This window comes from Sycon ciliatum, chromosome 2, assembly GCF_964019385.1.
Source record: "Sycon ciliatum chromosome 2, ocSycCili1.1, whole genome shotgun sequence".
NCBI lineage: Eukaryota > Metazoa > Porifera > Calcarea > Leucosolenida > Sycettidae > Sycon > Sycon ciliatum.
In genome coordinates this window covers 2,784,530-2,811,710 of record NC_088644.1, presented here as the reverse complement: position 1 = coordinate 2,811,710, position 27,181 = coordinate 2,784,530, and the positions used below count along the sequence as shown (strand labels likewise).

Below are 27,181 nucleotides of genomic sequence, written 5' to 3'. Positions count from 1 at the left end.
GTGTCTGTGTGTTTGTGTGAACAGTACCTGTGTCAATCTCTCTACCATCAGTAGACCCACTGGCTATCAGTTATTCTGTAGAAGTTCTGCTATTCAACACGAGCACTGGTGAATATCAGAGTGTGTCGAGAGAGGATAATTTGAGAGTTGGTGATTTCCCGCACGGCGTACCATCTGGTGTTGTCAGTGGTTCTCAGTATGTAACAATTGTCACAGGTAATCTAGCAGATGGAAGTCAACGTTCCATCCAGTTGGACTCTTTGACTGCTGAGCCAATCGGTGAGTATGAGGGTTGTGGCCATTTAGACATTAGGTCCTTGCTGCCCGTATGTATTTTTTTGGTTTAATCCAATTTTCTCCACGCTATAATTCCTCGTGTGTATAGATATTTCATTTTGGGTGTGATTTATTGGATAGTTTCCAGCAGAAGTGTTGGTCCTTGAACAAATTTGAAGATAAACATCCCCCCACTGTTGGGCGGCCTGCCTTTTTTTTTGAAGATGTGGCTTGTTGTCATTTTCGTTGTCTTCTTTGTCGTTGATGTTGTTGTTGTTGTTGTTGTTGTTGCTGTTGTTGTTGTTGTTTTGATTGTGGTTTTGGATGTGTTTGTGATTGTTTGGGTTGTATGTTTTACACAGGAGTGCAACGGGATTTATTGATGTGGCCAAGTGATGGTGGTGTGTCCATTATGGATGTTGACCTTGGTAAAAGTCATGTTAGCATTACATTGCCAGAACTGAGTGAGTCTCAGAGAAGTGACTATTCCGATTTTGAAGTGGAGTATCGAAGGATTGGAGACGGTAGTTGGATATCTGCTGGCAGTGTGTCAACATCAGAGAAGACATTTGTTCTGTCGGAGAATCTTGAAGCTGGTAACTATGAAGTACGAGTTCGTGCAACAGACGGCAGCACTGTTCATTCAGAGCATACCCCTCATCTTCAATTCTTCACCACCGGCAAAGGTTAGTTTAGTCTTCTGGCAAGCATGTTCAGTTTTCTTTGGGTTTAGTCTGTATTGTTGTCCCTTTGGGGTGTTTTGAGTCTAGAAGATCTGTTTTCTTATTGAAGTGTGAATGTAGAGATTAGTTTAGTTGTACCCTTTTGAAGAGCTTTGCACAATAAACTTGCTTGTTTGCCGTAATGCACAATTGCAATGTAAAGTTATGGGTTTTTGCTATTATGTCTGTGTTTGTGTCTGTGTGTTTGTGTTGTGTTTGTGTGAACAGTACCTGTGTCGATCTCTCTACCATCAGTAGACCCACTGGCTATCAGTTATTCTGTAGAAGTTCTGCTATTCAACACGAGCACTGGTGAATATCAGAGTGTGTCGAGAGAGGATAATTTGAGAGTTGGTGATTTCCCGCACGGCGTACCATCTGGTGTTGTCAGTGGTTCTCAGTATGTAACAATTGTCACAAGTAATCTAGCAGATGGAAGTCAACGTTCCATCCAGTTTGTCTCTTTGACTGCTGAGCCAATCGGTGAGTATGAGTGTTGTGGCTGTTTAGACTTTGAAATTGTCTGGGCCCACTGTTGTATTCTCTATTCTTATCCGACTTGCCATGCTATATTACATGTGTAGAGGCTATTTCATTTTGGGTTTTTTGTAGACAAAGTTTCAGTAGCACTGTTGGGTCTTGAACGAATTTGAAGATGAACACTGCCCCACTTTTGGATGGCCTGGCTTTTTTGATAAAGTGGCTTGTAGGGCATGGGCGTTTTTGGCTTGCTGAGATTGTGGTTTTGGATGTGTTCTCTGCTCCAAATTTGTTTGCACGAGCATCAGCATGCAAACTCAGCCCCATCACACACAGCAGCCATTTGAATATGCGGTGAATGCAGACCTACTGCACAAGACGCACAAAGCATAGCTGGGTTTAGAACCCTATCCATGATAGGAGCAGGAAAATCGGTTGAGGTCGCCGAATACTTTGGCTAATCACGACTTGCGCGGTCCCCATCTCTCTGATACCCCTCGGCAGCAGTTCGCGTCTCAACGGGCAGATCACTACCCCTCACCAGCAGCCACAGCAGCATCAACAACATGGCACCTGGCGCCCGGCACTTCGGATCCAGGATCCCAGCAGCCTAGCGTAGCACCCGTGCTATTTGCAGATATAACATACAGCCCGTAAAGACACACAGAACTTCCGCAGTGAATGTTCTTGTACAAACTTTGGAGGGTTGTATTGTATTCACAATTTATGAAATAAGACGCACAATACGACATCAGTCTAGAACTAGCCACACTGACTTATTATATCAATCAACGAATAAAATATCTAACATAGCTATGATGTCAAATATTGCTGCGCTCTTCCATGAAGTGTTCGTATCATTGTTACATTGGCCGCCGATTTTGCTGGCCAGCGGCAGTCGGCTGCTGCGGGCAGACTTTGACAAAATGCCCTGGCTGCCCACATCTGTGGCACACCGGAGGGGGGCGAAAGTTACCTGGCATATGCTGAATGGGACCTGGATGTGGACGAGGTGGGATCCTCATCCCCTGCCCTGCCTGAACATTAGCATTGACCGCACCTAGGCTATGCACACCTCCTGCCACTTTCTTTTTCACCCCTTCTGCTTGGATTGCGGCCTGGAGCCGTTTCTGCTTTTTGGAGCCTGTCACCAAGTCCACAAGCAGGTTACCTCCTTGGAAAGCTGTCGCCACCTGGTGGCCATGGTTTTCAGCAACAACAAGCCACTCCTGCCTATCTCTTAGTATACGCTCACCTTTTTTCGCTGCCCTTCTCCTTCTTCTCTTTGACTTTGACTTCATTGAGGCAATGAATTCTAACAGTTCCTCGTTCAATGCAAACTGCTTTGCATAACTGGTCGTCTTCCAGTTCAGCTCCGTGGGTGTTCCGTACTTCCTTTTTCGCCTCGGCGAGCGGGATCTTGAGCTCGACTCTGAGGAGGACGAAGACGAGGACGATGATGACCTTTCATCGGAGGAGTTTCCCACTCGTCTTCTTTTCAATTGCCTGCCTCGTTCTGCTAGCCATGCCTCTTTCCAGCATTCGGATCTTCATGTCTAAGAGCCCTTGCTCGCTCTCGAAATCCGTGAAATTCATGGCTGCCTTGGACACAGCAGCACTAGCTTGTTGTGGAGCTGCAGTTGGGGGTGCCGAGGCGTGGTGCTCCACTGCCGTTTCGTACTCTGACGACGACGACGACGACGTGGTTCCGACCTTATCGGAGTCAGGAAACTCAAGTACAGCTGAGGCACGAGCGCCTCTTCTCTTGCCTCTACCTCTACCCCGACCAGAGTTCACAGTTTTTACTTTACGACCACTCATGTTGGCAGCAGGAAAGAACAGCACTACACGACGACTACGACAGAGAAAATGTTTTTGGGCAGCTGCACACTTGGCAAGAAGAAAAACAATGATCTGCAGAATCACAGCAACAGCACTGTCAGCCACAGCACACTGCCCTCGTACCCGTTCCATACGCACGTGCAAAACATATTAACAGAGAACTAGCTTTCTCGTTTCTTTCACTTTGCTCAGCCAACGAGAACTGAACATTTTGTGATTGTTTGGTTGTATGTTTTACACAGGAGTGCAACGTGATTTATTGATGTGGCCAAGTGATGGTGGTGTGTCCATTATGGATGTTGACCTTGGTAGAAGTCATGTTAGCATTACATTGCCAGAACTGAGTGAGTCTCAGAGAAGTGACTATTCCGATTTTGAGGTTGAGTATCGAAGGATTGGAGACAGTAGTTGGATATCTGCTGGCAGTGTGTCAACATCAGAGAAGACATTTGTTCTGTCGGAGAATCTTGAAGCCGGTAACTATGAAGTACGAGTTCGTGCAACAGACGGCAGCACTGTTCATTCAGAGCATACTCCTCATCTTCAATTCTTCACCACCGGCAAAAGTTAGTGTAGTCTTCTGGCAAGCATGTTCAGTTTTCTTTGGGTTTAGTCTGTATTGTTGTCCCTTTGGGGTGTTTTTAGTGTAGAAGATTTGTTTTCTTATTGAAGTGTGAGTGTAGAGATTAGTTTGGTTGTTCCCTTTTGAAGAGCTGTCCACAATAAACTTGCTTGTTTGCCGTAATGCAAAATTGCAATGTAATGTTATGGGATATGTAAAGAGAAAAGGATCTATAAGTTATTAGTTATGACGAACAGTGGCCGAAGGACATAGCTCGTGCACATCTTTGTTGCTCATCCCTTCCCCTCATTGGAATTTTCCGCACCTGAGCCTTCCAAGTTGGAAGGCTGTTGGTTTGCGCTTCGTAGATGTGTTGGAGCTAGGTGACAGGTCTTCGAATGTCTCAATATCCTTGTCAGTGTTGTGCCTCGTTGTCACACTATCTGACTGTATATTATCTCGTTACCTTGGTGGACTGTTAGTCGTAACTAGTAATTTATAGGTCCTTTTCTCTTTACATATTACTATTGGCTCAACATCCGAGTTTTTATTAAAGTTATGGGATTTTGCTATCATGTGTGTGTTTGTGTCTGTGTGTTTGTGTTGTGTTTGTGTGAACAGTACCTGTGTCAATCTCTCTACCATCAGTAGACCCACTGGCTATCAGTTATTCAGTAGAAGTTCTGTTGTTCAACACGAGCAGTGGTAAATATCAGAGTGTATCGAGAGAGGATAATTTGAGAGTTGGTGATTTCCCGCACGGCGTACCATCTGGTGTTGTCAGTGGTTCTCAGTATGTAACAATAGTCACAAGTAATCTAGCAGATGGAAGTCAACGTTCCATCCAGTTTGTTTCTTTGATTGCTGAGCCAATCGGTGAGTATGAGTGTTGTGGCCATTTTTAGACATTGTGTCCTTGCTGCCCGCGGTTGTTTGTTTTAGTCTCACCCAATTTATCCCCACGCTTTAATTCATATTGCGTGTAGATATTTCATTTTAGGTTTGTTTTGTTGGGTAGTTTGCAGCAGCAGTGTCGGTCCTTGAACGAATTTGAGCATAAACATACCCCCACTGTTGGGCGGCCTGCCTTTTTTTTTGGATGATGTGGCTGTCTTCGTCGTCGTTGTGGTTGATGTTGTCGTTGTTCTGGTTTTGGATATGTTTGTGATTGTTTGGTTGTATGTTTTACACAGGAGTGCAACGTGATTTATTGATGTGGCCAAGTGATGGTGGTGTGTCCATTATGGATGTTGACCTTGGTAGAAGTCATGTTAGCATTACATTACCAGAACTGAGTGAGTCTCAGAGAAGTGACTATTCCGATTTTGAAGTGGAGTATCGAAGGATTGGAGACAGTAGTTGGATATCTGCTGGCAGTGTGTCAACATCAGAGAAGACATTTGTTCTGTCGGAGAATCTTGAAGCTGGTAACTATGAAGTACGAGTTCGTGCAACAGACGGCAGCACTGTTCATTCAGAGCATACTCCTCATCTTCAATTCTTCACCACCGGCAAAAGTTAGTGTAGTCTTCTGGCAAGCATGTTCAGTTTTCTTTGGGTTTAGTCTGTATTGTTGTCCCTTTGGGGTGTTTTGAGTCTAGAAGATCTGTGTTCTTATTGAAGTGTGAATGTAGAGATTAGTTTGGTTGTTCCCTTTTGAAGAGCTGTCCACAATAAACTTTCTTGTTTGCTCTGATGCACAATTGCAATGTAATGTTATGGGATATGTAAAGAGAAAAGGATCTATAAGTTACTAGTTATGACTAACAGTGGCCGAAGGACATAGCTCGTGCACATCTTTGTTGCGCATCCCTTCCCCTAATTGGAATTTTCCGCACCTGAGCCTTCCAAGTTGGAAGGTTGTTGGTTTGCGTTTCGTAGATGTGTTGGAGCTAGGTGACAGGTCTTCGAATGTCTCAATATCCTTGTCAGTGTTGTGCCTCGTTGTCACGCTATCTAACTGTATATAATCTTGTTACCTAGGTGGACTGTTAGTCATAACTAGTAACTTATAGGTCCTTTTCTCTTTACATATTACTATTGGCTCAACATCCGAGTTTTTATTAAAGTTATGGGATTTTGCTATCATGTGTGTGTTTGTGTCTGTGTGTTTGTGTTGTGTTTGTGTGAACAGTACCTGTGTCAATCTCTCTACCATCAGTAGACCCACTGGCTATCAGTTATTCAGTAGAAGTTCTGTTGTTCAACACGAGCAGTGGTAAATATCAGAGTGTATCGAGAGAGGATAATTTGAGAGTTGGTGATTTCCCGCACGGCGTACCATCTGGTGTTGTCAGTGGTTCTCAGTATGTAACAATAGTCACAAGTAATCTAGCAGATGGAAGTCAACGTTCCATCCAGTTTGTCTCTTTGACTGCTGAGCCAATCGGTGAGTATGAGTGTTGTGGCCATTTAGACATTGTGTCCTTGCTGCCCGCGGTTGTTTGTTTTAGTCTCACCCAATTTATCCCCACGCTTTAATTCATTGTGCGTGTAGATATTTCATATTAGGTTTGTTTTGTTGGGTAGTTTGCAGCAGCAGTGTTGGTCCTTGAACGAATTTGAGCATAAACATACCCCCACTGTTGGGCGGCTTGGCTTTTTTTGGATGATGTGGCTGTCTTCGTCGTCGTTGTGGTTGATGTCGTTGTTCTGGTTTTGGATATGTTCGTGGTTGTTTTATTGTATGTTTTACACAGGAGTGCAACGTGATTTATTGATGTGGCCAAGTGATGGTGGTGTGTCCATTTTTGATGTTGACCTTGGTAGAAGTCATGTTAGCATTACATTGCCAGAACTGAGTGAGTCTCAGAGAAGTGACTATTCCGATTTTGAGGTTGAGTATCGAAGGATTGGAGACAGTAGTTGGATATCTGCTGGCAGTGTGTCAACCTCAAAGAAGACATTTGTTCTGTCGGAGAGTCTTGTTGCTGGCAACTATGAAGTACGAATTCGTGCAACAGACGGCAGCACTGTTCATTCAGAGCATACTCCTCATCTTCAATTCGTCACCATTGGCAAAGGTGAGTTTGTGTATATTTGTGTGGACTTGAGTATTCAACTGCTGTGCCAGTGATCCTATGAGTATTGGTACTGGTCTTAATTAGGGAATTAGAGAAAGATAATATGTGGAGCATTTTGACTTTTCATTTTTTTATCTTGATCATTCAGTGAGAAAATGTGTCAACGCAAATGAAGTTTTCTCTGTGTGATCTTCAAACAATCCTCCTGCAGTGCTGGCCGCGGATGTGAAAGACGTTACAAGCTCCCGTGCATCTGTTGAGCTCTCCACTTCTCCCGGGGACAGTGGTGACTGGACGGTGACTTTGTCTGCTGGTGGTGTAGCGCTGGATGATCTGACCTTCCCCGCTGACTTCACGACATTCCCGTTGGAGTTCTTGCAGCCCAATAAGCTGTACGACGTATCCGTGCGTGACAGTTCAGGAAAATACATCTTTGGTCCACTGCAATTTGTCACTTCTGCCATGGATAATCCCGATGGTGAGTGCTACTGGTTGTCCTGCCACATCATTTTGCTTGGTTTATCCTAATACTGTACGATGCTATCTTGTCTCCGACTAGACTCCTACGAACATACACCCAGTATTTAGTGTGCTGTCCCAGTTGGCTTGTATCTACGCAGTGTTGCGTTCAATTGGCAGTGGCTTTCCAGAATTTCCATGCTTTTCAGTCATGTGTCCACTTGATGAACCCATTTCCCACTGATGTCCATCCGACATATAAAGAATTTGGATGTCATTTCTCAAAGTGCGAAGAATCCACTGTAGCCATCCACTGTACATGATCCACTAATCTCAGTCTAGTATTACATGGACCACACCTGCAATGAACTATTGTATTCACATTCATCTGCATGTATGTGCAGCAATGGGTCAATGTGGAGTTTCTTGATTTGATTTGTCTTTCTTTACCAGGCATGTTCAACAACTCGGATATGACAGCCATGTGGAAGGTGTCAGCATCTGATGGCATTGTCCAGTTTGTCTTGTCAACGGCCACCGTTCCCACACCATGGCTTGGTGTTGGAATATCGCGATCCGGTGGAATGGTCAGTGTCGTTTTTGCAGTCATGATGAATGGAAAAAATTGTGAACCGCGCTCTAGAAAACTTTGAATGGATTCCTAGCTTTGTTGTTTGATGGGTAATATAATATTGTAGAGTATGCAGTAGAGGATATGTTTGAGGATAATTATGCTCATTTGCATACGCATGTTGTTGATATCTTTGTCTTTGCTTCTTCAGTCAAACAGTGATATCATTACTGGCTACATTGATGATCATGGAACTGCAGCTATTCAGGACAGGTATGTTCTTCAGTGATGTGCAGTCTACTTTGACTCCACAGCTATAAGTATGGAAACTAGACACGAATGACATGAAGTGGGCATCAACACAATACAGTCACCAGATCACGCACTTGAACACGTGTGTGGTCAGTGCTGCACTGAATTCTCCTTTGCACGATAGCATTCAGTTCACGACTTGCCAGATTGGGCTCTCATTGCTTTTGTGGTGTTCTTTGTACACACAGATTTGCAACTGGACGTTTCAGGCCCCAAATTGACCAACAGTCACAAGTCAGCCAAGCACGTGGCATCGTACACGAGTCCACGACCACTATCAGCTTTGCCATGCCCTGCAATAGCAATGACATGCAGGATGTCCCACTTGTTGGACAGCATACTTTCATCTTTGCTGTCGGCTCAAGGACCGCTCAAGCAGATCCAATCACGTATCATGCCGGTAGGAGGTTTATCAGCAGTGAAATGATTAGCATCGACTGTGGAGAGGACGGTGAGGAACTTGTTTTGCAATGTGTGCTGTTGGAAATATAATATCTTCTTTCTGAGAGAAAGGGGAAGATAATAATCAAATTGTTTGTCTGAATGTTTCCTTTTCTGAGTCTATTCATGATCAGACATGTTCAATACTTGATCAGATGTGCTAGCCTGTCAGTTCTTTTCTGACGGCAGTTCTTCTGTGGTGGCAGTTCTGCTGAACACACACACGCACGCACACGCACACACACACACACACACACACACACACACACACACACACACACACACACACACACTCAGACACACACTCAGACACACACTCAGACACACACACACACACCTTGAACCTTGAACCTTGAACGCCCATTGCCGTAGCAATGATAGCGATGGCTTCCTCACGCTGAGGCTCTAAACTCGAAATCTGCAGTATGGCGCATGCCGCTTGAGGTCACCAGGACGACGGAACACTCTGTCACGGAGGTAGTTGGGGCACGGGATGTCTGGGGCTTCCTTCTCGACCCTCTGTCGACAACACTGAAACCAGGTGGATCTCTCCTGCGCTGTGTCATACCAGTCCGCTTCAGGCAAACCGACGACAGCAAAGTCCGAGGACACAACATCCCGCCAGCGCTTCTTGGGACCATGCTGCGGGCGTTTGCAGGGCAGTTCACCGAACAGCATCTGCTTGGGCAGCCGGGTCTCCTTCATCCATGCAACATGACCAAGCCACCGCAAGCGGTGCTTCCTGATCACATCGGCCATGTCGACGTCCACCCCTGCCAGCTCACTCAGTGATGCTGACGACAATCTCTTCTCCCATTGCTCACGACGAGAGATACCGAGAATTGCACACACACACACACACACACACACACACACACACACACACACACACACACACACACACACACACACACACACACACACACACACACACACACACACACACACACACACACACACATGATGCATGATTTTAATTTTGTAGTGTACATGAATAGGACTTTCTGGTTCCTGATGTTCTGCATTCTCTTGTCGACGGTACTGGCTTTTCAAGTGCCGGAGTAACAGTATGTGAAACTGTGCTGTTCTATTGAGCTACTACTGACCACTGCCTATGATCTGTCACACTTGTGTAGTACCATCGGACCAACGGCCACCATTGATGACAACAAACACCAGTAAGCACACTTTAACTCTTCACTGCCAGCACTTGCATAATTATATGATTCATTTGTGTATAGAATGTCAGAATGTCATGTTTAATTCCTATAGTCATGTCTGTGCATGCTTAACACCCTGCACAGTTATCTCATTGCTGGCAAGTAGGCAGGTAGGACATCTAAGGAAATGGCATGGGAGAGTGTAACATGAGTCGGTGTGGGTTTGGCAGTAACACTTGCAGGCTACCCAGTCCAGTTGTCCCTATGCCAGGCTACATTATTGAATACTCGCATTTGACATGGCTGGCCTGGGCCGCTTTTGAATTCAGCAGGTCATGACCGCGATTGCGATCACGTAGCACTTCCGAGCCTGGTGTCACTATGCGCATCATTTGGGGTGCTATGGTCTTAAGTCGTTCTCGTTGTACTACAACTCCTTTCTCCCTTCTGGGAACATACAGTCATGTAGATTGTGCACAGGTTGTAGGTTTCTGTTGTCCTTTAGTGAGCCTTGACCGCTTGATAACTATCTTCTCCAATCATCTTTATCAGCGTATTTGTTCGCATGTCTTGTTGTTCATGCCAATCTGCACTTTCATCTTTCAATGTCTGCACATGTCAGTCGATTTGGCTTGATGACTATTTCATTATGAATTTCAATTCACAAACAGCAACAGTGCAACCAAATCCTTCCTTGCCATTACTCAGAGTTTCGTGTCAACAAAAATAAACACTCTTCAGATGGCATGTCGCTGTTTGTGAATTGTATCACTGGCTCTGTCCACTGGACATAGAGCACCATACGCAGCCTGTGGATCGTAGACACCTGTCATTGTGAATTTCTGTGTGTGTTAACACGTTCTCATTCGTGATTTGCGTTCTCTCGTAGCCGGTCACTTCCGCTCACCATCGTCCAGTGTTCAGTGGATGGTGAACCCAGCTGAGCAAGTAGTCAAGTTCAACGTGCGCAGCAAACTGGGCGACTGGATCGGTGTGGGCATTGCTGATCAAGCCAGGATGGTACGCAATGTACTGTAGAGGCATTGAGGCACAGCATTGAGTTGTATTTATCTAGGGTATATAATTGTATTAGCCTCTGACCTGCCTTGTATGGTACTTTAGTCTCTGCATGGAGGAATAGCTATTGCCTTTTGGGTCATTGTAGTAACACATTGATGTCATTTAGCTTACATGTCACTATTTAACAACTATTTTGTGTCAATATATTTGAGATAACTGGGAGGGGGGGGGGGGGGAGGGGAGGATATTTCCTCACCTACTCTTCATTAGTGTCTTATACACTGTAGCACAACTGACTAACACAGGCACTAACATGTATGTCACACTAACCCGTTGCTTAGCAGTTCTATCCTATAAGCGATCATATCTATTCAACGTGTGTGTGTGTGTATGTGTGCGCGCGTGTGTGCGCGTGTGTTTGTGTGTGTGTTTGTGTGCGCGTGTGTGTGTGTGTGTGTGTGTTCTTGTTTCCTGTGTCCAGTATCCCGCTGACATCATCACTGTCTATCTCTCCACAGACGGTGTCCAAGTTCAGGACAGGTATGTATGCATGCTGTGTCAGTGTGTTCCGTTGTGTCTTCACTTGTCCACAAACGCCATGCTACTATGTGTTTGGGTGAGTTGACTGTGCATGTTTGGGTGCAAGGTGGAGAAGTTCAGGCGGGGAAACAACTACGCAAGTGAATGTCCCGAGCTTTGAATCCATCATTCGCCATGCACGCTGTGTTTCTGTATCTTTGGAGATGCTAAAACTGCTTGGCCTGTGCTCTCAGGAACACTGCATTCGATGGAGAATTTTCTCTGGAAAGTCGAGCAAATCAAGATCAGTGATCACTCACAGAGTGTAGTCATGAATCTTAGCGTTGTTTGTGTGTGTGTATGTGTATGTATGTATGTGTGTGTTTGTGTGTGTGTGTGTGTGTGTGTGTGTGTGTGTGTTTGTGTGTGTGTGTGTGTGTATGTATGTGTGTGAGTTTGTGTGTGTGTTTGTGTGTGTGTGTGCATGTATGTGTGTGTGTTTGTGTGTGTGTTTGTGTGTGTGTGTTTGTGTGTGTGTGTGTGTGTGTGTGTGTGTGTGTGTGTGTGTGCGCGCGCGTGTGTGTGTGTGTGTACGTGCGTACGTACGTGCGCATGATCATTGATTGTAACAATACAGTCAGACCTCGCTTATCCGGTCCTCTTTTATCCGGATCCCTCACCATCCGGAAGAAAATAGCTGGTTACATATTTACAGCATACGTGATGCATCCAACATAAACTGTGTTCGGTTATCCGGTTCCCTCGCCTATTCGGATATTTTTGTGGAAAACAGATGTGTGCGGTTATGCGAGGTCTGACTGTATACTCCTCACTCCATGTATGTTTTTGCAGGTCGTGGCCCATTTTAGTTCCGTGTATCTGTGCCGTGAGCAAGTATCAGTGTGTTTTGTGCTGACTTCTGTGCTGCAGACACGCTGTTGGACACAGCAAACCACTCGTTGACACGCACAGCCAGGTGATCAATGCCACTGGGCGTCGTGACGGTGTTTACAACGACATCACGTTCTCTCTACCCTGCCACAGCCAGGACACTGATCCAGAGCAAGACATCAGTATTCACGGTCGTCATCATCTGATCTTTGCTATTGGGGACTTGCAAGATGGTGACATTGCATATCACGGTTCCCACCGGGGACCCACACCGTTGGTCACTATCGACTGTAGTGGTTAGTGGTTTGTACTGCCATCCTCAGTGATCATCTGAGTAGTTGTACTGGTCTTATTTAGGGAAAGAGATTATGTTGAGCATTTTTGACTTTTTTTGTTCCTTTATCTTGAATTTGAAAAGCAGATGATTGAGTGAGAAAATGGGTCAACGCAAATGAAGTTTTCTCTGTGTGATCTTCAAACAATCCTCCTGCAGTGCTGGCCGCGGATGTGAAAGACGTTACAAGCTCCCGTGCATCTGTTGAGCTCTCCGCTTCTCCCGGGGACAGTGGTGACTGGACGGTGACTTTGTCTGCTGGTGGAGTAGCGCTGGAGGATCTGACCTTCCCCGCTGACTTCACGGCATTCCCGTTGGAGTTCTTGCAGCCCAATAAGCTGTACGACGTATCCGTGCGTGACAGTTCAGGAAAGTACAGCTTTGGTCCACTGCAATTTGTCACTACTGCCATGGATAATCCCGATGGTGAGTGCTACTGGTTGTCCTGCCACATCATTTTGCTTGGTTTATTCTTATACTGTACAATGCTATCTTGTGTCCGACTAGACTCCTACGAACATACACCCAGTATTTAGTGTTCTGCCCCAGTTGGCTTATATCTACGCAGTGTTGCGTTCAATTGGCAGTAGCTTTCCAGAATTTTCATGCTTTTCAGTCATGTGTCCACTTGATGAACCCATTTCCCACTGATAACCATCCGACATATAAAGAATTTGGATGTCATTTCTGAAAGTGCGAAGAATCCCCTGTAGCCATCCACTGTACATGATCCACTTATCTCAGTCTAGTATTACATGGACCACACCTGCAATGAACTATTGTGTTCACATTCATATGCATGTATGTGCAGCAATGGGTCAATGTGGAGTTTCTTGATTTGATTTGTCTTTCTTTACCAGGCATGTTCAACAACTCGGATATGACAGCCATGTGGAAGGTGTCAGCATCTGACGGCATTGTCCAGTTTGTCTTGTCGACGTCAACCGTTCCCACACCATGGCTTGGTGTTGGAATATCGCGATCCGGTGGAATGGTCAGTGTCGTTTTTGCAGTCGTGATGAATGGAAAAAGTTGTGAACCGCACTCTAGAAAACTGTGAATGGATTCCTAGCTTTGTTGTTTGATGGGTAATATAATATTGTAGAGTATGCAGTATAGGATACTTCCTCCGCGTCATTAAAATTGTCTCTTCCCAGAGCGATTTTTCGAATTTATTTTAACCACTCGAAGGGCAAAGAGATCAGCTAGAAATTGAGGCAGAGCATTGTCGACGAACCAAGCTTTAGTTTGTGGCCTCCCGGTTCGCTGCACTTGCAGCTAAGGTCGACGTCTTCATCAGAGTTTGGGGCAGGACCTTCAGCACTCAACAATGTGCTGAACAAGACGCGAGTTCAAATTCAGGTAAAGGAACTTCGTTTTCAAGCGATCCATACCTCCATGTGGCAGGCGATGAAGGAAAGCTAGCATTTTTCAAGTACACTGTAACGACTTTCCAGCGGGATAGGGTAAGTAGTTCCGCACCTTCTTTCCTTGGCAAGCGTTTGGCTAATTTTGTTGGTGTTTTCAGACCTGCTACCTTCATAGCAACATGCGCCACAAGTAGCACATTTTAGGAATTTGAGAACATTTTGTTCTTGCCATCGTCAACTTCAGCATTTCGTATTCAGGAGAGATACCAGGATTCTTATACCCGAGCTCGCAGTCTTGATAAATACCCACGCGAACGATATGGGACGGCACGAACTCCAGAAAAACGATACGCGCTCTGGGGCGGAAGAGTGCGGAGCGCGATGAATTTGCTTGGTGCGGAAGAGAGCTCCGACAAAGTCCGAGACCACCACGGCTTCAGTAACAAGTAGACATTGCGCAGGAAGGGTCGCACCAATGCTCGAACACAGAAAACAGGGATTCCGACAGTCCGACTAAGACGAGCCAAGTCACAAACATTTCGATGTACGCAGCGGCAATTTTAATGACGCGGAGGAAGTATGTTTGAGGATAATTATGCTCACTTGCATATGCATGTTGTTGATATCTTTGTCTTTGCTTCTTCAGTCAAACAGTGATATCATTACTGGCTACATCGATGATCATGGCACCGCAGCTCTTCAGGACAGGTATGTTGTTTGTTGATGTGCAGTCTACTTTGACTGTACAGCTATAAGTATGGAAACTAGACACGAATGACATGAAGTGGGCATCAACACAATACAGTCACCAGATCACGCACTTGAACACGTGAATGGTCAGTGCTGCACTGAATTCTCCTTTGCACGATAGCATTCAGTTCACGACTTGCCAGATTGGGCTCTCATTGCTTTTGTGGTGTTCTTTGTACACACAGATTTGCAGCTGGACGTATCAGGCCCCAAATTGACCAACAGTCACAAGTCAGCCAAGCACGTGGCATCGTACACGAGTCCACGACCACTATCAGCTTTGCCCTGCCCTGCAATAGCAATGACATGCAGGATGTCCCACTTGTTGGACAGCATACTTTCATCTTTGCTGTCGGCTCAAGGACCGCTCAAGCAGATCCAATCACGTATCATGCTAGTAGGAGGTTTATCAGCAGTGAAATGATTAGCATCGACTGTGGAGAGGACGGTGAGGAACTTGTTTTGCAATGTGTGCTGTTGGAAATATAATCTTTTCTTTCTGAGAGAAAGGGGAAGATAATAATCAAATTGTTTGTCTGAATGTTTCCTTTTCTGAGTCTATTCATGATCAGACATGTTCAATACTTGATCAGATGTGCTAGCCTGTCAGTTCTTTTCTGACGGCAGTTCTTCTGTGGCGGCAGTTCTGCCGAACACACAGACACTCACGCACGCGCACACACACACAAACACACACACACGCGCGCACACACACACACACACACACACAAACACACACACACGTGCACACACACACACAAACACACACACACACACACACACACACACACACACACACACACACGCACACACACACACACACACACACATGATGTATGATTTTAATTTTGTAGTGTGCCTGAATGTGACTTTCTGGTTCCTGATGTTCTGCATTCTCTTGTCGACGGTACTGGCTTTTCAAGTGCCGGAGTAACAGTATGTGAAACTGTGCTGTTCTATTGAGCTACTACTGACCACTGCCTATGATCTGTCACACTTGTGTAGTACCATCGGACCAACGGCCACCATTGATGACAACGAACACCAGTAAGCACACTTTAACTCTTCACTGCCAGCACTTGCATAATTATATGATTCATTTGTGTATAGAATGTCAGAATGTAATGTTTAATTCCTATGGGCATGTCTGTGCACGCTCATACACTGCACAGTTACCTCATTGCTGGCAAGTAGCCAGGTGTGACATCTAAGGAAATGGCATTTGCGATTGGAACACGAGTCGGTGTGGGTTTCGCAGTAACACTTGCAGGCTACCCAGTCCAGTTGTCCCTGTGGCAGGGTACATTATTGAATACTCGCATTTGACATGGCTGGCCTGGGCCGCTTTTGAATTCAGTAGGTCGTGACCGCGATTGCGATCACGTAGCACTTGCGAGTCTAGTGTCACTATGCGCATCATTTGGGGTGCTATGGTCTTTAGTCGTTCTCCTTGTGCTACAACTCCTTTCTCCCTTCTGGGAATATACATGTAGGACTCAGTATAGAGTCCATGCACTATATGATGTCCAGCACCCTATATAGAGTCCATTGGTCCAAAATCCACTATACAGAGTCCAGGAGTCCACTCAGTTTTGATCAGCTTCATCCTGCCGCGCAATCCCCTATAAGGAGTACACTTTTTCTACAAGTCCCCTATTCACGGTCCAGGAGTCCAGTTTATCCAGTCACGCCGTCCTGTGTGTTGTGCCCCGAAAGAGAACACATTTTTAAAAAAATTTCAGTTTTGCTTGCCTCGTGGCAGCGCATTCCTTTCTTCACTTCAGCCGGCCCATGGCTGCCAATTCTGCTGTGCAGTTGCTGACAGTAATCTGTCTCGAGCTAACCAAGGAGGATAAGGAGACGTTCAAAATCAAATCTGGAAAGCGTCTTGTGGTTCTCTGAAGACGTTTCATCAGTGCGCGGGATGAAAGCAGAAATTGCAGAACGAGAAAAGTTCAGCACAGTTCAAATCTGACGAGTCAGGTACACTGACGCTCTCTTTCGTTCGACGCCACAAGGATCCCCTGTTTGGCTGGCCATTGCTGCCAGTAAGACGTTTGAACGGTTTCATCAGAGCGAGGGATGAAAGCAGAAAGCGGAGAAAGAGAAAAGTTCAGCACAGTTGCAATCTGACGAGTCAGATACACTGACACTCTCTTTCGTTCGACGCCACAAGGATATCCCTGTTTGACTGGACAAGAGCTGCCTGTACCACCGTGTCAAAAGGCTGTCCAACTACATGGCAGGACGATGACTGAGGTAAGGAAGCTTTTACTCGTTTCGATTGGTCTGCTGTTCTGTCGTTATGCTTGAATTTTTTTCCATTTTCAAGGAGCGTATCGCGTTTGTTTGATGTTGCTTGAATGAATGCCCTAAAAGTAATCAACCACTTCGTAATAGTCCTCAAGGACTGCAAGGACTTTGCATCAATCGTATATGATCGTCTAGCTATCATCAATTTTTATTTCATGAGAAATGTATTTTTATCCCTGTGATAATTATGTGAACTCCACGACAGTCGACACTCTTCCTGTAGTATGATGTCGAATACAATGGGATCCACAAACGCAGTGCCAGTGTACTAGTAGTAGTAGGACTAGGAGGATTGCTTGTATGCCAATGACAAGAAAAATCTTCTCAAGCTAATACTCGTATTCCCTGAAGTAACCGTTTTGATGTCACGAACATGACATTGTGTCAGTGAAACTGCCTCGTGACAACAAATCATTGCATTTCCATCTTGGGGAAGACTGACTGACAGCAACGCTGTACAGATTGTTCAAATCATCTCATTTCAATTTAGCTGCAGTGAAGTGAAACACTGTGTACACTACATGTATGTTGGTGTGTCTGTGCGTCTTGAGTGTGCACAAACGATCTTATTCCTCGTATTACTAATAGATTATTGTACCCACCATCACCTGTTCACAGGTCTTTGAGTGGATTGATTTTCATTGAGCATCACATTCGTTGAGAACTTGGTAGTTGTGTGCTCCCATGCATCATTACGGTAATAAGCGTATCCTTGTGCTATCTATTTGTTGCAGGTGTGCTGATCTTCAGAAGCTTGCGGAACTGAGTGCTGCTGAACATTTGCATGGCCATGAGCAATGGTGAAGCTTGCTATTGCACTCTCAGCATGTGCTAGTATTATGCTGACCACTGCACTATGTTACTCTCTTACACTACTACGTGTATGTAAACGTGCGTGTACCCGTCCCCGTACGCATTCGTTTCGTATAATTATTTGTTATCCCTCTTGACTTTACATGTAAATGGGTGGACGTTTGCATGGCTGTTGGAGTTGCGTGTGTATTGTGTCTCTACTCTTTTCTTGGTGTTTTCTTGGCGTTGTATAAGTGTGTGTGTGTGTGTGCGAGCGCGCACAATAATTTGAAAACAAATAATTAATCCTGGGCTCTCCATTATTCTCTTTCGATTCTTGGTTTTTTTCTAGGTATTTTCTTGGCGTTGTGTGGGTGTGTGCATGTGTGTGTGCGTGCACAATAATTTGGCAACACTACATGATTGAGATATTGTAATTTGCAGCGTCTGCGAAGAGACCACTTGATTTGAGGATGGTGTTTGTAGGGTTTTTCATGTAATGACGTGGCTGCAGTGGCGCCTCAATACATATTTTTTATCTTGAGAAGTGAATGATGTAACGGATTAAAGGGAGAGGCCGTTTTCTGGTTAATATTCACTGCTTACAGCAGATCCTATGTCTATTTTCGAACTCGATAGGGGATGCGTAATTGGCTGGACTTTATACAGGGGGTGTTGTCCACATAAAGACTCTTTATAGTTGATTTCAAAGTTTGGACTCCGTACAGTTGATTTTGGACCAATGGACTCTATATAGGGGTGAAGCCAATTGGCTGGACTCTATACAGGGAGTGATGTCCATCGAAACTTTGAGCTCACAGTTGATTCCAAGTTTGGACTCTGTACAGTGGATTTTGGACCAATGGACTCTATATAGGGGTTGGACATCATATAGGGGCTGGACGCTCTACTGAGTCCAACATACATGTAGATTGTGCACAGTTTTTTAGGTTTCTGTTGTCCTTTAGTGAGCCTTGACCGCTTGATATCTATCTTCTTCAATCCTCTTTATCGGCGTATTTGTTTGCATGTCTTACTGTTCACGCTAATCTGCGCTTTTATCTTTCAATGTCTGCACATGTCAGTCCATTTGGCTAGATGACTACTTCATTATGAATTTCAATTCACAAACAGCAACAGTGCAACCAAATCCTTCCTTGTCATTACTCAGAGTTTCGTGTCAACAAAAATAAACACTCTTCAGATGGCATGTCGCTGTTTGTGAATTGTATCACTGGCTCTGTCCACTGGACATAGAGCAGTATCCGTAGCCTGTGTATCATAGACACCTGTCCTTGTGAATTTCTGTGTACTGACATGTTCTCATTCGTGATTTGCGTTCTCCCGCAGCCGGTCACTTCCGCTCCCCATCATCCAGTGTTCAGTGGATGGTGAACCCAGCTGAGCAAGTAGTCAAGTTCAACGTGCGCAGCAAACTGGGCGACTGGATCGGTGTGGGCATTGCTGATCAAGCCAGGATGGTACGCAATGTACTGTAGAGGCATTGAGGCACCGCATTGAGTTGTGTTTATCTAGGGTATATAATTGTATTAGCCTCTGACCTGCCTTGTATGCTACTTTAGTCTCTGCATGGAGGAATAGCTATTGTTTTTTGGGTTATTGTAGTAACACATTGATGTCATGTAACATGCATGTCACTATTTATAACAACTATTTTGTGTCAATGCATTTGAGATAACTGGGCAGGGAAAGTGGGGGGGGGGGTATACTTCCTTCGTTAGTGCCTGATACACTGTAGCACAGCTGACCAACACGGACACTAATATGTATGTCACACTAACCCGTTGCTTAACAGTTCTATCCTATAACTAGGCTACAAGCGACCATATCTATTCTCCGTGTGTGTGTGTGTGTGTGTGTGTGTGTGTGCGTGTGTGTGTGTGTGTGTTCTTGTTTCCTGTGTCCAGTATCCCGCTGACATCATCACTGTCTATCTCTCCACAGACGGTGTCCAAGTTCAGGACAGGTATGTATGCATGCTGTGTCAGTGTGTTCTGTTGTGTCTTCACTTGTCCACAAACTCCATGCTACTATGCGTTTGGGTACGTTGGCTGTGCATGTTTGTGTGCGTGCGTGTGTGTGAGCGTGCGTGCGTGCGAGCGTGCGTGCGTGCGTGCGTGCGTGCGTGCGTGTGTGTGTGTGTGTGTGTGTGTGTGTGATCATTGATATTAACAAATTGCTCCTTGCCGAAGGTATGTCTTCGCAGGTCGTGGCCCATTTTAATTCAGTGTATTTGTATTTTGTGCCGTGAACAAGCATCTGTACGTTTGTTTCCGGCTGTGATACAGACACGCTGTTGGACACAGCAAACCACTCGTTGACACGCACAGCCAGGTGATCAATGCCACTGGCCGTCGTGACGGTGTATACAACGACATCACGTTCTCTCTACCCTGCCACAGCCAGGCCACTGACGCAGAGCAGGACATCAGTATTCACGGTCGTCATCATCTGATCTTTGCTATTGGGGACTTGCAAGATGGTGACATTGCATATCACGGTTCCCACCGGGGACCCACACCGCTGGTCACTATCGACTGTAGTGGTTAGTGATTGTACTACCATCCATCACTATGGTTGTGTGCAATAGGCAACATGTGTGATGTCATTATGATGTCATTTGTACACTTTTCTGGGAAAACCAAGGAGAAGGGAGAGAGGGAGAGGAGAGAGAGAGAGAGAGAGAGAGAGAGAGAGTGTGTGTGTGTGTGTGTGTGTGTGTGTGTGTGTGTGTGTGTGTGTGTGTGTGTGTGTGTGTGTGTGTGTGTGTGTGTGTGTGTGAGAGAGAGAGAGAGAGAGAGAGAGAGAGAGAGAGAGAGAGAGAGAGAGAGAGAGAGAGAGAGAGAGAGAGAGAGAGAGAGAGAGAGGGAGGGAGGGAGGGAGGGAGGGAGGGAGGGAGGGAGGGAGGGAGGGAGGAGGGAGGGAGGGAGGGAGGGAGTGGGGAGGAGGAAGGAGAGAGGAGAGAGAGAGAGAGAGAGAGAGAGAGAGAGAGAGAGAGAGAGAGAAGGAGAGAGAGAGAGCGTTGCAGGTCTAAAACAGCACACATACCCATTCTGTCCTACTGGTGTGTACACATTTCCTCATTGCGACTGAGGCTCATTTGTGTGCATGGTTTGTTCGTCTGACTACACAGGGCTTTGCAGAAAGCTGCACTAAGCCCATTGGCCATTGGCCATTGCCCATTGGCCCTGCGTATGTGACCAAGAATTCAGATTGACAATGTAACTACACACTCATTTCCACTTGACTGTTCTTGTGTTGTGTTGTTGTTTGTCCACAGACCCACCTACGCCTCATCCTACCACCATGCCACCTGCAACGACCACTGCACAGGGTAGGTTTTGCGTGGTCTTTATGACATATGCTTGGCTTTATTGATCATTATATATTCAAGATTGTTATGTCTCAATAAAGGCTTGTGCCACCCTCAACTGTTTCTATGATACGATGGTTCGGACACATTATTTTCTATCTCAAACCCTGCTGGCTTAGGTTTTTATTGCTTGGTTTTTAGAAATCCTCAAAATCACTTCCCAAATGTGGAAAATTGATGGTGATATGAAATGGATTCATGTTCCTGCTGCTCATGGAAGAGATTTACAGGCTTTTCAGTTAATTTTCAGCCTTCATGTTGTTTATGCCGCTTGTACTACTGCTGCTGCTGCTGCTGCTGCTGCTGTTACTGTTGTGTCTATTGTTGCTGTTGTTGCAGTGGGATGTAGAAGTCATGAGTTCACTTGCAATGATGGACGGTGCATCAACAGTGCCTTCACTTGTGACAGAGCCAATGACTGCGATGACTGGTCTGATGAGTTGCTAGAGAAGTGCTGGGCACGTGAGTAGTACATATAGTGTATGTGTGTGTTGTATGTGTATGTGTGTAGGGGAAGGAGGGGGGGGGGGGGGGCTTAGTACAATAGACAGGTGTTGACAGTGCTTTCTCTGCACCACCCCTATGTGGGTCTATATCCGATGCATGAAAATTAACAGCCCTATCTGCCAACTTTCATTATGAAAGAGTCAACATTACTTCATGGAGTGAAAGGACAGTAAAACGACAATGTGTGAAAAATAAGTGAAGAACATGAATGAGGAAGTTAGGTTTTTTTTGGAAGAGCAATCTACAAAAATGTTCATAACCGCTTTTCGCTGCAATATTTGTATTTGGTTCGGAACCCCACACCATCTTCTGTAAGCTTCAAAATGATGCTCTTAAAAATGTATTGGGGATAGAGCAATGGCGCGATGCAGTTTCTCTGTGTGCAACGAAACAGTATTTATCTACAGTTTTGACCTATGAATGCATAGATAGTTCTCTTGGAGGCAGAACATGAAATGATACTTACGGGGAAAACAAAATTCGGGCTCCTCACGAACATCATTTTCAAACGCATACTCTTAATTAATGTCTTCTCGTCATGTTGTGCATTGTTCTTGTTCAATTTGTGTTTGCCTGTTCTCCACGGTGGCATTAAAAAATAATGCTTGTGGATTTCTCAAGCACAAGTACATAAGATTGTGCACTGTGCACTGGTGTGCCCCTGTGTGTGCTGTACAGCTGCGTGTAGCAACACCACCTTTCCGTGTCTGGAGATCTCGGGCTTTCACACGTGCATACCGCTGACCTGGGTGTGCGATGAGGTGGCAGAGTGTGCCGCTGATGCAGACGAGAGAAACTGTAGTAAGTCAAAGTGGACCCTCTGTTTGTTGCGCTGTACTGAATCTAACTCGGATGAAATAAACAGAAGAACGTCAGATGAAATACATGTATGCGTTGTGTAGTGGCAGCAAATGAAATCCGAACCCCGGCTCAGGCTCAGCGTGCTAGCGCTGTACAAACACAGCACACAGTCACGCTAACCTCAGGATATGTACAGTGCATGAGCGCATGCATGAAGATCATGTTATACACGATGCGTATGTCCTACGTGCCATTGGCATACACACTGGCTTCCTGGCGCTGTGCTCGCTGTACTTGTACGCATGCATGCATTGTATACCTGTGCACATGCATGCATTGTATACCTGTGCGCATGCATGCACTGTATACCTGTGCGCATGCATGCATTGTATACCTGTGCGCATGCATGCATTGTATACCTGTGCGCATGCATGCATTGCATCTTCAGATTACTTTAGGGATCTACCAGGTCAATAGACTCAATGCCAAACAAATATTCTTCACACATTTGGGACTTGTGGCACGAGCATGCGCAGCACTCGCTAGCTTTCAGCGTGCCCCTGCAGTTGCTCTGGATCTCGTAAATACAGGAGTTGGATTTCATCCGCATCCGCTGTAGTTTTGCGCTCATCTGACACAAAACTTGTGTTTTGCGTATTTACGTTTGGTACACGTACTGCACGGTGTGTTGCTGCTGCCATATGTGTGCTGTTCTTGTAGAGCTCATAGCGTGCATGTGGTTTGTACTTGGCACTTTTCAATCTAAATATGTGCTATGTGAAGTTCATCCACCGTCCGTAGAGAAAAATGAAAAACTACTGCTCGTTCTTCTGTCTGTGTAAAGATGCTACTGTGTTTCATCATGTTCTCTATGTGCACCTGCTGGTACCTGGTACTAGACTACGGATTGAGCTGGACGTTTCTCTTTTTGTTTGCTTTTTCAGCTGCAACCAGCCCCCCTACACCTGCCCCGACCACCTCACCGGCGCCAACTACCTCACCGACTACATCTGTTGGTGAGTAACTTGGCTTTACGTGTTGTGTGTCAATGGTGGTGGTGATGTGATGGTTATGTGTATTGGGGGGAGGATGAGGGAAGCTGTCGGATGGATGCATTACTATACAGTCAAACTCGTGAATACCTCGGGTATAACGACAATATGCCAATAAGGACACCATCTTCAGATCTCGTGACCACTTCACTGCATTCTGTCAACCTCGCGAATAGCGGCTCTTCTCATGCACCATCGAGGGTCATTATTCGCTAGGTTGACTGTTGCCTGTGCAGTGCAGTGGGACATGTCTGAAGCGGTGTGTTGTCTGTGCAGTGCAGTGGGACATGTCTGAAGCGGTGTGTTGCCTGTGCAGTGCAGTGGGACATGTCTGAAGCGGTGTGTTGCCTGTGCAGGTAGTTTACATGTAACTATGATTGTGGGCTTCTAATGAGTACAGAGTAATAGTCATTCATCAAGATTGCTAGGTGAAGCACAGTCAGCGTTTTACCAGGCTTTTCTGTTGCAACATTGTGCAAGAGCTCTTGTAGACTAATGGGCTATAAGCGTATACAATAGAGATCATATGCTTGTTTGCGTAATGTGTCGTCTCTGCATGTTGCTGAGGTGTAGTATGTGCTTAGCTTCCCCTCTCTGGTCTTTCCTGAACCATTCCGAGTTGGAAGGCTATTGGTTTGCGCATTGGGGATGTGTTTAAGTTGGGTGTCAGGTTGTTGAATGTCTCAGTAATCTGTCAGACTGGCGCTTAGCTGTGGCATGTTCTGACAGGTTATCTACAACACTGTAGTTACAGTGGCGGACAGTCATAACTCGTGTAATGTGTCCCTTTCCCCCTTTACATTTACTATTGGCTCCAGGGATGCATTTATCCTGTATCGCATCGCAGTTTGCGATGCAAAATCGATCTACTGCTACTCAAAAGTCACCGTGACTCGCAGAAAACTGCGATACATACAGACTATCCATGCCTAGCCTGTGCTGTCAAGTAATATGCATACAGTGCAGTGTATATGTGGTGCAGGCACTTTCAATCTGCGACTTCTGCGTGCACATGTATGATTCAGTGGGTTTTTTTGGCAAATGGGCTTTCAGGCATCACTCTCAAGAAGGACAATGTGGTAAACACCCAACCTTCAAAGAAAAATGCTAATCAAAATCAAAGACTGCTACACATTTATTGTGATTTTGTATAGCAGAAACTGCTATGCAAAAATATGACAATAAATTCATCCCTGGGCTCAGTATCTTAATTCCTTAACACTCTCCAACTCCACTGCAGCGTTATCTTTTCCACTTGTTAACACCTCCATTCCCCGAACAGACTCTCAGCTGCACAAAGAGAATAAAGTGCTAGCAATATGTTCAAGAGCCTGAAGTGTGTCCTACTTCTAATTATAAAATGCTACCAATATTTTGCCCATTGGGCATCATCAGGGCAACGCTGGTGTTTGTGCAGCTGAGAGTCTGTTCCGGGAAAGGAGGTGTTTACAGGTATCCTAATTGCCATTATTATTATTATTTGCTTTCATTGTATCAGCTGCAGCAGCAAGTATTTATCCTAGTCAGATCACGGTTGAGCATGCCGAGGTGTCCAGTGGAAAATCCGTGACAATGACCTGCACCGAGAACACTGGCGACATCTTCCCGTTCGTAACCTGGCAACGCCTGGATGGCCTAGCCCTGCCGCTCAGCCGCGTGTTCTACACCGGAATATTCATGGAGACTATCACCATACGCAATGTGTCGGCTGCCGACGCAGGCACCTATCTGTGTGATGTGGAGCTCTCCAGTGGGGAACTCCTGTATACGCAGGCCAATATTACAGTTGGTAAGTTTGTAACCATAAGACGCTTGACGCCAGTGACGGTTACTGTTATACCTGAGTAGTCAGTGGACATGAGATCAACTAGGAATATTATGACGGGCAGACCTACTCAGACCCATACCATTCAACTTGTATTCAACAGGTGTACCCCTTGAAATAGGCTAACCCTACCCTATCATTGCTGTACGAGTACGCTAAGCAAAGTCCAGGTCGTTGTCAAGACGTTTGTATTTTGTGCATGTTTTTTTCCGTTGCAGCCCAACCTCCACCCGTAGGCGATTGTCCAAAGCAACGGTTTGCGCCGCAACGCGCCAATGAAGTGTTCAATGCCGACTGGTGTGTCAACTCCATTACCCAGCGGGTTCACTTCACTCTCCGCTCCACGGTTCGCAACGGTTGGGTTGGTCTTGGCATCTCTCATGACGACAACATGGTAATGACTGTCTATTATCTCGTTACGTTGGTGGACTGTTAGTCATAACTAGTAACTTATAGGTACTTTTCTCTTTACATATTACTACTGTAAAAGCCATATATATAACGAAGTGCTAACTCTAACGAGTTAACGAGGAGAAATCTGTCGTTAAAATAGAATCGTTATACAGAAATCGATACATATACTGTCCTATTGAGCGCTGAGAATGAGTGAGAATCATTACTTTTGGTACACGTAAAACTGGTCAATTTTGGGAAATGGTTATATATGCGCCAGAGTTAGAATAATGGCTTTTACAGTATTAGCTCAACGTCCGAGTTTTATTGCTTGCTGTGTTCGCTGAGGTATTCTCGTATCCCACTGGTGTACAGTCGCACCAACTGTTCAAAAATAATTTCATTGGCGAGATTGAGAACTTGCTGCCTTTTCTCTCCAGAATCGGTGGAATTGGATTCCGTGGATTCTGACGGTGCAATGTGTAAAATCGAATAATGCATGTCTCCTACTTGTGGTATCTTCTGGAATGTACGAAAGTGTGTGTAATCAAACGTGCCCAGTACAAGCCAGCCCAGTGTAAAAACTAGGCTGCTAATAATAATCATGTACTTGCATCCTACTTTATTGGTGTTATCTAGCAATGGCCGCTGCACTGTAAAATCCACATTGCTTTCTTCAACGTACATTTCCCTCTCCCTATCAGGTTGGTAGTGACATTATCACGGGGAGAATTCAAGGCTCGGCCGCCTTGGTGGAGGATCGGTTTGCCGACGCACATGCCCAGCCCGAACTGGACCAAGACAGCCAGGTGGAGGACATGGCTGGTATCATGAATAACGGCTGGATGGAGATTTCCTTCTCGCTGCCGTGTGAGAGTGAAGATGGCCGTGACATTGCTCTGCGTGGCAGCCATTACCTTCTGTTTGCCACTGGCGTATTGAAGGACGGTGGTATATATTACCATGATGTCCCGCAGCGCTGGGCAACTGAACAGCCTATCACCATAACATGCAGACCGGCAACACTAATGGAGCCGACAGCTGTGGATGCTGTGAACTCAACAGTCACCACAATGAGCCCGACTGGTGATCCCATGCTAACACCTGTGTCAACACCATCTTTGCAAACACCTGTACCAGCACCTGGTATGGATGATGTGCGCAATGTGTTGTCCTTCTAGAGGGGATATCTGTGCAGAAGATGCTGTGTTTCATTGTCCCACACCAATGCTGATTAGTGTACATGTAGGCATAGGGCACGTACTGCTCGTTTGCATATGTGTGCACACACAAGAACATACACGCACACACATGTACACGAACGTGTGCACGCATACATGCACGCGTATACGTGTGCACACACAAGAACACA

General features: G+C 45.5%; 1 protein-coding gene and 1 long non-coding RNA gene across 2 annotated transcripts in view; both read left to right on the top strand.

Annotated features, from left to right (window-relative positions):
* Positions 1 to 27,181, top strand: part of LOC135808245 (uncharacterized) — a 172,611-nt gene that overhangs the window by 97,422 nt on the left and 48,008 nt on the right. Inside the window, exons 64-94 of the mRNA XM_065321411.1 lie at positions 25 to 279; positions 639 to 962; positions 1,227 to 1,481; positions 3,563 to 3,886; positions 4,504 to 4,758; positions 5,076 to 5,399; positions 6,017 to 6,271; positions 6,582 to 6,905; positions 7,117 to 7,383; positions 7,818 to 7,951; positions 8,147 to 8,208; positions 8,436 to 8,698; positions 9,825 to 9,866; positions 10,738 to 10,868; positions 11,350 to 11,408; positions 12,318 to 12,574; positions 12,772 to 13,038; positions 13,473 to 13,606; positions 14,629 to 14,690; positions 14,918 to 15,180; positions 15,738 to 15,779; positions 19,188 to 19,318; positions 19,766 to 19,824; positions 20,147 to 20,403; positions 21,139 to 21,192; positions 21,571 to 21,693; positions 22,417 to 22,539; positions 23,484 to 23,555; positions 25,090 to 25,380; positions 25,635 to 25,810; positions 26,514 to 26,955. Of these exons, the coding sequence (XP_065177483.1) occupies positions 25 to 279; positions 639 to 962; positions 1,227 to 1,481; positions 3,563 to 3,886; positions 4,504 to 4,758; positions 5,076 to 5,399; positions 6,017 to 6,271; positions 6,582 to 6,905; positions 7,117 to 7,383; positions 7,818 to 7,951; positions 8,147 to 8,208; positions 8,436 to 8,698; positions 9,825 to 9,866; positions 10,738 to 10,868; positions 11,350 to 11,408; positions 12,318 to 12,574; positions 12,772 to 13,038; positions 13,473 to 13,606; positions 14,629 to 14,690; positions 14,918 to 15,180; positions 15,738 to 15,779; positions 19,188 to 19,318; positions 19,766 to 19,824; positions 20,147 to 20,403; positions 21,139 to 21,192; positions 21,571 to 21,693; positions 22,417 to 22,539; positions 23,484 to 23,555; positions 25,090 to 25,380; positions 25,635 to 25,810; positions 26,514 to 26,955 (6,027 nt within the window). The remainder of the gene's footprint in view (positions 1 to 24; positions 280 to 638; positions 963 to 1,226; positions 1,482 to 3,562; positions 3,887 to 4,503; positions 4,759 to 5,075; positions 5,400 to 6,016; positions 6,272 to 6,581; positions 6,906 to 7,116; positions 7,384 to 7,817; positions 7,952 to 8,146; positions 8,209 to 8,435; positions 8,699 to 9,824; positions 9,867 to 10,737; positions 10,869 to 11,349; positions 11,409 to 12,317; positions 12,575 to 12,771; positions 13,039 to 13,472; positions 13,607 to 14,628; positions 14,691 to 14,917; positions 15,181 to 15,737; positions 15,780 to 19,187; positions 19,319 to 19,765; positions 19,825 to 20,146; positions 20,404 to 21,138; positions 21,193 to 21,570; positions 21,694 to 22,416; positions 22,540 to 23,483; positions 23,556 to 25,089; positions 25,381 to 25,634; positions 25,811 to 26,513; positions 26,956 to 27,181) is intronic.
* On the top strand, positions 16,265 to 18,298 carry LOC135810708 (uncharacterized). Its single transcript, XR_010552337.1, has 2 exons — positions 16,265 to 16,991; positions 17,780 to 18,298. It is a non-coding gene; the product is annotated as an uncharacterized LOC135810708 (long non-coding RNA).